The 12,398-nt window shown below is 38.7% G+C and overlaps 1 protein-coding gene across 6 annotated transcripts in view; it reads right to left on the bottom strand.

The window, feature by feature from the left end:
• Window positions 1-1,835: 1,835 nt before the first annotated feature.
• The window catches only part of SEC14L5 (SEC14 like lipid binding 5), a 94,597-nt gene continuing 84,034 nt past the window's right edge, over window positions 1,836-12,398 (bottom strand). For 3 of the 6 annotated variants that reach the window (XM_074196325.1, XM_074196324.1, XM_074196323.1), the window contains one exon: window positions 2,600-10,713. In XM_074196325.1, coding sequence (XP_074052426.1) covers window positions 10,608-10,713 — 106 coding nt within the window. In that variant the 3' untranslated portion in view covers window positions 2,600-10,607. Of the gene's footprint in view, window positions 10,714-12,398 lie in introns of all 6 variants that reach the window. The other 3 variants (XR_012470688.1, XM_074196321.1, XM_074196320.1) reach the window with 3 other exon arrangements.

The raw sequence follows: 12,398 nt of genomic DNA, 5'->3' as shown, positions 1-12,398 counted from the left end.
ACATAAATATTAACCAGTCAAATTATTAGAGACATACATGTCTATCAGCTGCTATTAGAGTAAGTATCCCTCTCCAAGTAAATAAATAAACTGAAATTTTCCTCTCTCTCTCTCTCTCTCTCTCTCTCTCTCTCTCTCTCTCTCTTTTATGCTGGCTTGTTGGCAGTGACTAGTCAATGAACCCAAAGAAAATTCATGCAACACTAGCCTCAGATACTTACTGGTTATTTCACCTAGACAAATCACTCAATGGCTCCATCCCTCGGTTTCCTTGTCTTTCAAATAAGAGGTTAACTTGATAGACTCTGAGGTTCCATTCAGTTCTACCTCTATGACCCTATGATTTACAGCATGTCCTCATCGATTCTCCCTCCAGCTAAAGTCAAAATGAAAACACAACTCTTCTATGAAGAAAGCATAGACATGCAAAAACAATAGCCATGTTGGCCATGTTTTTTTTAAAAAAGGGGATCTCATTCTGTCCAGAAGGTGGACAGAATTCTTCACCAACAGTCCTAAGGAATTATGATTGAGTTTTTCATTGATCAGAATTCTTAGTCTTTCAAAATTTTTCATTGATACAATATTGATGTTTTAATATAAATTATTCTCTGCTCTTTTTATTCTTCATCAGTCTACATAAAACTTCTCAGGTTTCTCTGAAATGATCCTTTTCATCATTTATTATAGCACATTAGAATGCCATTGCATTCACATACCACAGTTTGTTAAACCATTGTCTAATTTATGGGCACTCCTTTAGTTTCCAATAAGGGCATGCCACAAATCACAGGATCATATATTTAAAACTGTACAGAACCTTAAAGGTGGCTATCAAACTAGATTTATATGGGCAGCTTGGTGGCACAGTGGATAGAGCATCAACCCTGGAGTCAACCTGAGTTCAAATCTGACCTCAGATACTTAATAATTACCTAGCTGTGTGATCTTGGGTAAGTCATTTAACTCCATTGCCTTGCAAAAAGCAAACAAAAAAAATACAGAATAGACCTGTAAAAATTAAAGTTTCTCCTTTCTGGTGGGGGAGATATCTGGTATAGCCCTATACTGTGGTAAGGACTCTGATGGAGCTGGTCACTGCCTGCCACCACCCCACCCCCATTCAGTCTAAGATACATCAAAAATTTCTCTATTTCCCAGATTCTGGAAATGGCTCAGATGGAGCAATGTCTGGATGCCTTATACAACCAAGGCATCACAGCAATCTGTAGCATCCCAATACTGGAACTTGAGAGAACTGGTGCTACACTTCAAGCAGGCATGTGACTGTAGAGAAGGCAACCTTGCTTTCTCTTGCTAACTGCTTTGTAGCTTCATGAGTTAAAATTGCATCTTATTCTGGGTACATTGACCACCATCACCCACTACCTTCTTGTTAGCATACTAAGTTTATAAGTAACCAGTATAAAAGAGAAATAGCAAGAAATGAGTTTGCTAAGGGGAATCTGAAGCCATGTACAAACTGTCCCAAAGATCAAAAGAGAATAATTTACAAACTATATTACAAAATTCACATTCTGGTAATAAGTGATGAATCAGCAGGAGTCATCTAGGTACTGCTTCAGGGCTTTTTGTACTCTATGATATGTAAATTCCAGACAAAATCCAGATCTGCACAGCTCCAAAACACCAAAAAGGTCCTAATAACTTAGAGATGTAATTTTGAATTTTTTTTATTTTGATAACTTTGAGAAAACTGAATAAGGTAATGAACTGACCCCAAAGTAGCACAGATGAGGTTTTCCGTTTCCCCTACCCCACAAAAAGCTACAAAAATAAGACCTCAAACTCCTCCCCACCCCCATCTTATGCAGCATTCTTCCATTTCCATCACATCTGGCTGCCTAGTGCTCCCATCCTCTTCCTTACTCTGCCTTCCTTCAACATCCCATTCCTCTGTCCAAAATACAGTTTGCCTTTGTACCACTTTTTCAGCTTGTCTCTGCCTCTATAGACTTTTTTGCCCCACTCAAACCCTCTGTATTTAATTAAGGGACGATTACTACTCTGTCAGTCATGGTCTTTCCCAATGAGTATCCAAAAAAACCAAACATGTCTGCCCCCATTTCATAATTTCAAAAATTACCAATTCACACAAAATGGTGCTTTTTTTTCACATGAATATGGATATTGTCTAGATAATGTAGTGAGTGAGCAGCAAGCAGCAAGTGAGCAATTCCAAGAGGCTGTAGAATGCCCAGTTCAGAATTTGTGACAAGGCACCCTAGAGACATAGGGAACTGAGTAATATACTTCATTTGCATGAAGGACTTTACAATGGTTAGGGAAATAAAGTGAACTGGAGTAGATAAATCATTCCTGAAAACAACAGGAACTGATAAGGGTATCTTTAGAGTCAGATCTTGTCTGCCTCCCACCCAAAAATGTCTGTGTCCTCATCCAGAGGGGAAAAACTATGGCTCCAGAGAGCTTTAAGCTGTGACTTATTATTGCTTTGCCAATGCTGATGTTTTCTTAAAATGGAAGGATAATACTACTAGCAACCTGAGCTGGAACTGAAAACCCCTCCAACAGTTGCTCTGCTACCTGTTCCCTCAGAAGAAGCAATTGCCATGGGTAGTGGAAAGAACCTTTATTCTCCCATTGTGTAAGGGTCAGGGGTATTGCAAACCATTTAAAGAGGAGATACTAAACACAAAGAATCCATGTATTTGTGAAGCTAGTGAACAGTGTTTTGGCTACTGAGAGCTGGACATGTCAACATTAATGAAAGTGTAGAGTCAATGTGACCAGGACACCAATAGACACTTAGAGAAAAGACTCATAATATTTTTTTAACAATCAAATTTTATTATTTTATATTATTAAGCATTTGTTTTTTTCTACCTCCAGATCTCTCTCTCCACCCAACCCTACCCCATGAGAAAAAAGTCAAAATAAAAATACAATCCTTGTAACAAATAATCAGAGTCAGGCAAAACCAATACCCATATTGGCCATGTTCATTTTGTTTATTAGTCCATTACTTTTCTACCAGGAGTTGAGTAGAATTCTTCATCATTACTCCTATGGAATAATGATTGAGCTTTGCATTGCTTACAGTGCTTAAGTCTTTCAAAATTATTCATTTAAATAATATTGATATTGCAAAATAAACTGTTATTCTGGTCTGCTCTCTTCATTCTGCATAAATCTATACAAGTCTTCCCAGGTTTCTCTGAAATAATCCCTTTCATCATTCCTTACAGCCCAATAGTATTCCATTACATTCATATCATAATTTGTTCAACCATTTCCTAATTGACAGTCATTCCCTTAGTTTCTATTTCTTTGCCACCACAAAAAAGTTGTTAAAAATATTTTTATATATAAAACCTTTTCCCCTTTATTTGATCTCTTTGAGCACAGGCCTAGTTGTCTGTGCCAATGGTTACACACAGTCAAGTAAATTTTGAGATATAGTTACAAACTGTTTTCCAGAATGATTGGACCAATTCTTAATTTCATTATTTGTCTGTATGTACCTCACTAACTTACAAACTGGAACTTATGAGTAAGTTGATCCTACCTTCAGAAAAAAATAATATGGGCACTTTTCCCCTGACTCTTTTAAGAAGTTTGAAAACATGATATGAGTTTTGATGACCGAGGGACATGACAAGGAGAGCTGGCTGATACTATTTCATGTGGTAATAGTGGTAATCAGGACCTTGGATAGTGTGAGTCTGGTTACCTAGGAGATTTTGATGTTCCTGACTTTGGAAAGTGTGCCCTTTCTTACCTTTAGTCATATCCATAATCCCATCCGCTCCTATGTTTCCAACCCTAAGGCTGCCTAAAGTTCATCCAAAAAAATCCAATTTTCCCTCAAGGTCCCAAGTGACTGTAAAGATCAACACTATGTATGAACACCTAGGTGGTACAGGGGATAGAGTGACAGTCTTGGAGTCAGGAAGACCTATTTTCAAATCCAGTCTCATTTAATAGCTGTGTGACCCTGGTTAAGTTATTTAACTCAATTACCCCTCCAGTATATTTGCCAAGAAAACCCCCAAATTAGGTCATGAAGAGTCAGACATGACTGAAAACAACTAATCAACAAAATTCCTTTATGTTTCCTTCCCAGTCATATTCTCCCCACTTGAGAGAAACTAAGTTAGGTGTCTTTAGTTCTAGAGGCTGAAACTTTGGGTCACTATAGCCCTTAGGCCAAGGGTGGGGAATCTTTTTTCCTGCCTAGGGTCATTTGGATATTTGTAATATCATTCACCTGTTATATCTGGTCAGGCATTTAATTAATTCACACCTAAAAAGTTCCTAGATTTCTTGAATTTTGAGCTATGACAGGGCTAGACATTCTCTGCCCCTACCTTAGGCAAAGAAGGATACTTACAGTTGTTGTGTCTGCCTGGGGGAATGGGAGAAGAGGGAAGAAAGTGGTCACAACTCAAAGCAGAGAGTAAGTAGCTAAATCTCAGAAGAGGTTATTTCCCCTTTGCACAAACACCTGCATGAAATACAATGCAACAAAGTCCCTTTTCAGGTAATCGGGTTGTTGTGGTGGTGGTTGTTGTTCAATTGTTCAGTCATGTCCAACTCTTTGCATGACTCCACAGATCACAACACTGGCCCCTTGTAATCTTCCACTAGCTCTCAAAGTCCATCTGAGTTCATGTTTGTTTCCATGATATTATCTATTCATCTCATCCTCAGGTACAAAACTTTATTATCCAAAGAGACCCTTAAAATCCACACTTAACCCATTTCTTGAGGCCATAGAGTAACATTGGAAGTGAGAAAGAAGACCAATAAGACAAGTCATTAGCAGGTTTTACTTTGCAAAAACAGATTGTACCAGCATAGTGCCCTTTGAAGGAAGAGTTGTCGAGGAAGTATTTCACAGCATCATTTCTTATTGGTAATGCCCTTATTAAAGCTAGCCTCAGAGTCAGGAAGACTTGTATTCAAGAGCTGCCTCTTATATACAGTGATTTTGTGAAGTCAAAGAAAATATGTCAACCCTCAGGGTTCTCTAAGGTGATATCTAGGGTGATATGTATAGATATTCTGGTGAGTTTCCTCACCAGAAATTCCCTTTTATCAGTGAAATTTCAGATACAGCCAAAAATAAAATGCATTTGTTAAGGAAGAAAAAGAGCCAAAACAGTGTTCAAAATTTTAATCAATTCTTATGGAATGTAAACATTAATCGTATTGATGTAGTGTCTCCAGATATCAGGTAAACATTTTTATATAAAACATTTTGTTTCATATTAATCAATCTACCTGATCCACTGGGCTACCCCAAAACATTTTGCATGAGCATTAGGAAAAAGGGGATTGGTTAAACATGCAAAAATGATGCTAGGTCTTTACACTCAGAAAATATTCTTTTATTCTCTAAACTTCAGTACAGGTCAACATTCCAAGAGCTTAGAAGAAACCCACATGCAGAGCAGCCAGGGCAACATTCCTCGTAAAACTAATAACCATCTTTGGTGATCATTATGCTCACAGCTATAACATTCTGGTAGGCTAAAAGATATTGTCCAAGAACTAGAATTTAGCCCTGGGCATGTCATATCAACCTATTCTGATACACCCTCAAGTTCTGGGAACTTATATCTGAACACAATATGACAATCATCGACCCACCAGAGGCCTACCTGATTTTTTTTTTTAAAACAATGACATTATAATTTCTCTCTGCCCCCTAGGAGAATATCCCAGGACAATTGTACATTTGAGAGTCACTCATTTGCTGAGCTCAGATTCAGAGTGATGGGATAAAGGTACAGAAAATGGGAGAAAAACAGTCCTAGAGAACTCAAATACCTTTCCAGGAAAAAAATAATCAACTATAATTATTAAGCAGAGTCTACATATGAGAAAAAACTAGTCACAATGGTTTTGTTCCTGTGGAATCTCAATTCTGAGGGTATGAGAGTTGTCCTTTATCCTGACAACCAGATTTAAAACAAGCCCAAAATATATCTGTGAAGTTTTGTCATGTCCAAATTTGTAACTATAGCATAAGGTAACTTGATAATTCTGTTTGCAATGCAGCTATTACTAGTCACATAAACACTTACAAATCATCTCATGTACATCATACATAAAACTGTGAAATCTTGGATTTTGTTTCCATGAATTTGCAATGGTCATTTTTCTAATATCTGGAATTCAGTCCCTCTTCCTCCTTTCTGCTTTGCTGAATCCCTCACTTCCTTCAAGGTTAAGTTAGAGTGCTACTAGAACCTGTCCTGATCCCCTCAATTGCTCATGTCCACCCTGCCAAAAAAAAAAAAATTACTCATTTTTATTTTGTATTTACTTTTTAAAAATAACGTTATCTTCCTATCCCTCCCCCCATGCCCTTTTTGAAGGAAAGGACTGGTATCTTTGTCTTTGTATCCCCCAAGCCTAGGATAGGTAAAAAACTCTGACCCCTACACAGTACATTAAGAAATAAACTTTTTATTCTCCAACTTCTGCAGTCCTAGCTAAAACTTCCACAAAAGCAAGGTGACAATATTGAGACACCACTCCACTCAGTATCCACAGAAACTGATAAAGAATGAAGGTCCCTGGGGCGGCTAGGTATGTAGTGGATAAAGCACTGGCCCTGGAGTCAGGAGGTTCAAATCCGGTCTCAGACACTTAATAATTACCTAGCTGTGTGGCCTTGGGCAAGCCACTTAACCCCATTTGCCTTGCAAAAAAATAAAAAAGAATGAAGGCCCCAAAAGGCTTGTGTTCAAACCAGTTACAGAAAGAAGAGAGAGCCCCAAAGGGTTCTTCCCCAGTTTCAAGAAAACACAAGGGAGCTAGTTCTGCCTTCACATACAGAGAGCCCCTGTGATTTATCTAGTAACATGAAGTTTCCAGGATAAAGGTAACAGAGATCAACATATTTAAGAGTCTAACAAATCAGAGCTTGTTAGACAGCCTGCATCAAAAGCCCTTGGGTCAATGAGCTTTGTTTTTGGCACTCACTACTCCCAAAAAGCTCTGCCTAAAATTTTCCTGAGAAAGGTTCACTTTTCAAGAGGAAAAATTCTTTTAATCACAAAATCTTTTTATCTCATAGAATTTAGAGCTAATGGGGAAAAATCCTGATATCATCTAAACTAACCCCCTCATTTTCTAAAGAGCAACCTGAGGTTAGGAGAATAAGTGATATCCCTGAGGTCACACTGTTCTTTCCATTGTCTAAGCTAGTCAACCATCCAAAGGGTGAAAAAGAAATTGTGAAAATAGTTTCAATTAAATCAAGTACATACTGTATTTTAGCAAAGTATTAGAACTAGCAGAGCAGGGTTGCTGCTATCAGACTTCAAACAGAATTTTCCAACCCTAGTTCTGTAGTAAATTGGAAGTGAGCCCCTGATTCCTGTAAAGCAAAAGGATAATTAGGCTAAAATCCCTGGGAGTTACCTGTGCCACCAAAGCCAGTGGAAATGAATCCTTTTGTAGACAGCCAAAGAGTAACTCTCTGACCCATAACTATAACTTTATTGTTCTGGGACAATAAAGCTTTTTCAAAAAAATGCAGTTAGATACCAGTCTACATGTCAACCAGAACTCACAGATCTATCACCTTCGGGATCTCTCTAAAACAAATAGATTTTGGTCTGCTTTAGATTTATGCATGTGAATTTACCCTCTTACCACTATACCTCTAGGCTGATAAAACTATAGAAGCAATTATTCCTGGTTCTAGAAAGAAGCCAGGTCTCAAAAAAAGTGAAGGAGGGAAATCCAGAAAAGAAAAATTAGTAAAGGTAAGTCTTGTCCCACTTGCCCAATTTTCAATTTGTGATGGTCTAGAGGAAGAAATGTTCTCTTAACTGGAAGAAGAAAAGTCTTAGTTGGTTTTCCTACTAAATAGGAAAAGGGAGAGGAAATTAAAGACATCTACAGGAGGAAGGGGGAGGGTGAGATGCTTGACTAAGAATTAGAGTATTTCTCATAATTAAAAATCCCAAGGAAGACATTTTTTTAGTTCCTGGCAGACTTCCTGGTTTTCTCAGGACCCAATGCTCCAGTGCTCTGTCCCAGCACACCTCTCTGCTCCAGGAACAAAGTGGTGAGTACCCCGGAGAAATGCCATCTAATCTTTGGATAAAAAGCCTTAGAAGTGCAAAGTGTTAGAAATACAAAGTGCTCTTAGGAACAGGTTCCTTTAGTATCTTTAGCCATGACACCACTTGGCCAATAAGCAAGATGGCCAAAAAGCCCCAAAACTTCAATCCAAGGACTGTTCCTAGTCCCCCTCAGGGCAAGGGCAATCTGGGAAAGCAAAACCCTGGGATTATTTTATCTAAACAGCCCCTGAGTTTGATATTGTGGTTTCTCAAAAGTAAAGGATGTGCCCACCAGTTGTGATCAGATTGTGGGTATTGGCCTTGGAGAGCCCCTGGTATGGATAGAAAGTGCTGGCTGTGCATCCAGGCCCTCCTACCCTTAGAGTTCCCACTGGCTATCACCAAGAAGAGGAACAAAATAGAGGTAGCCTGAATTCTCTATGACAAACATACTTCTCTGGAGTATAGAGCCAAAACAACACAATGAAGTAGACTTGGAGAGAGTATTTGGACCCTAATTCTAAAAATACATTCTACATCCCTCCTTACCCTCTTCATATCTTATTACAAAGAATTTACAATCCCATTTTAAAAAGAATTTTATTCATACATTACACAGCCATTCAAAGATTCAAGGAATCTTTGTCTAATTGTATCAATCAACTTTCATACATTAAGACTGTGTCTGATATTGCAAGAGAATAAAATGCCCTTTTATGCTCTGTATAGGACACAAACCTCATGCAGGGCTTGCAGAGATGAATTAGACTATCTCTGGTCTCAAAATGAAGAAGCAAGGTTGTGTGTCTTGACAGAAGGAACAAGTACTAAGTAGTCCTTTTGCTCCTCGAGGAGAATGAAGCTGGAAGCAGAGTCCTAAAGCTCCTGAGTGTTACATTAGATTTTCAGTATTGGGTGAATCTTTTTAAAAGTAAGTTTATTCCAAAAGATAAGTATGTTCATAACTTAATAGTTTTTAGTCAAAATAGAAATAAATACCTTCAAATATATTTTACAACATGCAGTCCATTCTCAATGATAAATAAATCTTGGGATTAAAAAATTTTAAGAACCTTTCCCCTCCAATCACACACACACACACACACACACACACACACACACACACACACAAACACAGAGTAGCTCTCCAAGAGAGGTAGGCTCTGAAGTACAAAAATGTACTTTAAGTATTTCAGGAAAAGATATCTGTTTTTCTTTAGCCCTTTGTTACAACTCATTATTGCTCATATACCTGAGAAGGAAAGAGAAGAGCCAACAGGTACTCATCGTCAGAGGCCCAGGGATCACTGGGCAGCTCGGCTCTGTGCAGGACAGGTGGGAGAAAGGATGCTCTAGGAAGGACAGACAGTTCCCTCTCTTCAGCAGGTTTTGAATTAGTCTGGAAGTCTTCGTGCTCCATGCCCCGAAATGCAGTTCCTACATTGAGGTGGATATATTTGCAGTCTATATAATTCTGATGATTATATATCTCACCACTTGGAAAAGGCTCAGTTAAGGCTATGGCTATAGAGGAAACCCCTATCTTCCTGTGAATAAATCCTAATGGCTAAATGAATACTAAATTCTCTCCAACCTTATCCTTATCTCTACCCACCCTATGATCCCAAGGTAGAAAATGGATTTAAGGGAGTGAATTTGGTGGGACCATTCTTCTGGTACCTTGTGGAGGAAAGAGATGATTTCTCTGTTTCAGAAATTATCTCTTAGGGTTCCTCAGAAGACTAGATCAGCTCTAGAACCAGCTTTGGGATCAGATCTGCTCTAGGACAGAGCTGGTACCATATTTTGGTTTAAGAGTCCAGGATCACTTGGTTTTATTCTAGGGAAGATAAGAACTTCTAGGTTTGTAACAAAACTACCCTGGCCTCCTAAGTATCATCCTTAATACAAAGGATAAATAAAATCAGATCTAGTCTTGTTTAGATCTATCCTCCCAAACTTGCCTTTGGAAGACTAGACCTGGGGAAATGGATATTAACTTCAAGATATAATACTATTCACATGGAAATGAAAAGCAGCATGGGATAATGGAGAGAAAATGCCAGTCTTTTAGTCAGGAAGACCTGGTTGAAGTTCTGCCTCTGAAACAGACCAGGTATGTGTTCATAGACAAGTTATCTGATACCTCTAGTTCACAATGCCCCCAAGTGATGTGCATTAGTAGAGGAAGTCTCCATATTAGGATATTCCTACATTGATTAAATCACAGGTCCAGATTTAGGGTGGGTGGGGAATTGGATAGTAGTGGAAACTGGAATGGGTTCATTCAAAATGGCTTAGTTAGAATTGTTAAGTCTTGTTAATGAGGCATCTGCTACAAACTCAGATGCATCTACTATAAAACCAAACTATGAACTGATTATCATGGTAGACTCCAGAGAGCCACCAACTGTGGCAGCCTCTGAACTCAAGCCACCAGTCCTTATGGTGTTGGCCCTTAGTTTAGGCAGCATTTCTGGCTCTGGACACTTCCAGGCGCAGGAGTACAGCAGGATCCCCAACATGGCTCAGACCCGGCTATCTGGAGATGAGGGAGCCACTCTGGGACTGGTTGGAAGAAGTTGTAGTGGCACTGAGCTGTGAGAAACCACTGGTACAGGATTCCAGACTGGACATGGATCCCCTGGGAAGGAAGAGCCCAGAGCTACTCATTACATCTTCATGGTCATGTGGCCCCAGTGCCCAAGACATCTCCTATCTCTGTGCCTTTGAACCAGTTATTACCCCATGCCTACAATGTCCTTCCTTTTCACCTTCACCTAAAAGAATTCCTAGCTTCCTTCAAAGTTCAGTTTACATGGTGCCTCCTACAGGAAGCCTTTCCTAATCCCTTCAGTTGTCAGTAATTACTTGACAAATATTTTGTTTTTACTTTTCTGAATTCATACTTTTCTTCACCATGTTGACTCCCTCAAGGCAGGGATTGTTTAATTTTTGTCCTTGTGTCCTCAGTACGTAGCACAGTGCTAAGTCAAGCAAGTAAATGCTTGCTGAAAGAATGAAGGCTTGCCAGTTGAGGGGAAAATTTTATTGTTAGAAATGAGGCTCCACAATACCTTTAACATGGCTAAGAACCATACTAGACCCCCCCTCAAGTAAAAAAGGGGAAACACAAATGAAAATAATAATATCCTGTGATGTGACCCTGAAAATGAAGATTTCTCCACAGAGGTCTCCTGAATGTTCCCATCCTTTCTAGTCCCAGAGTATTCCACACTAAAGTTAATGGAAACAGGTAACAAACCAGAGGAAGTGCCTGTCTCAGAAGCTCCCTCTGGAGGTGTTCTCTAGAATGAACCAGCAAAACTTAAAGATGGGTCTTTAAAAGATATGTGTATACCATGGAAACAATGTAAAGACTAAAAGACTGCTTTCTGTGGGGGGTGGGGGGAGGGATGCAAGAATAGGGGAAAAAAATGTAAAACTCAAAATAAATAAAATCTTTCTTTAAAAGGTATCATGGAGTTGCTAGGTGGTGCAGTGGATAGAGCACCAGCCCTGGAGTCAGGAGTATCTGAGTTCAAATCTAACCTCAGACACACCTAGCTGTGTGGCCTTGGGCAAGCCACTTAACCCCATTGCCTAGCAAAAACCTAAAAAAAAGATATTATGGATATTCCTCATTGCATCCTTTTCCCAGAAGTCTTCATGGAAGACATTTAAAAATATTAAAAAATTGTTTTCTTATAAGTATTGATATGTTGATTGTTTAGGGGGAAGTATTGTTTGTTGGGGCTTGTTTTAAGGCAGAATGAGATATGTTTTTGGACATTGACAATGTAGGAATTTTTTTTTGCTTTGACATGTGTATCTATTATAGGGGTTTTAATTATCTTTTTTTTCTTTATAGATTGGGAATAGAGGTGGAAGAAAGACAATAAAAAACACTTGCCAATAAAAAAACAAACAAAAAAGAAGGCAGTGAAGTCTGAATCCTTTCAAGTATAGCAATATAAAACATTACCTGTACCTATAGGGGAGAGGTAGGGAAGAGGATAGAAAAATTGAGCCCAGAACCTAACAAGAAGGGGTCAAGGAAATCCCCATTCTCCCTTTGCTCTAATCTCACATCTCACCTATCTGATGGATATCTCCACTGATATGGCCTATCTAGTACTTCCAATTCCTGAAAAGACTTTGTAACTTGAATTGAGAGAAGCTGACTTCAAATCTTGACTCTTTTATTTATCTTAATGACTTTGGACAAGTCACTTGACTTCTCTGGAACTCAATCTCTTCATCTATGAAATGAACAGAATAGACTTCAAGCACAATGACTGGCACATAATAACAACTTAATCAATACTT

Source organism: Macrotis lagotis, chromosome 8, assembly GCF_037893015.1.
Source record: "Macrotis lagotis isolate mMagLag1 chromosome 8, bilby.v1.9.chrom.fasta, whole genome shotgun sequence".
In the NCBI taxonomy this organism is placed as follows: Eukaryota; Metazoa; Chordata; class Mammalia; order Peramelemorphia; family Peramelidae; genus Macrotis; species Macrotis lagotis.
The sequence above is the reverse complement of the archived record's forward strand: the minus strand, read 5'-3'. Positions and strand labels throughout refer to the sequence as shown.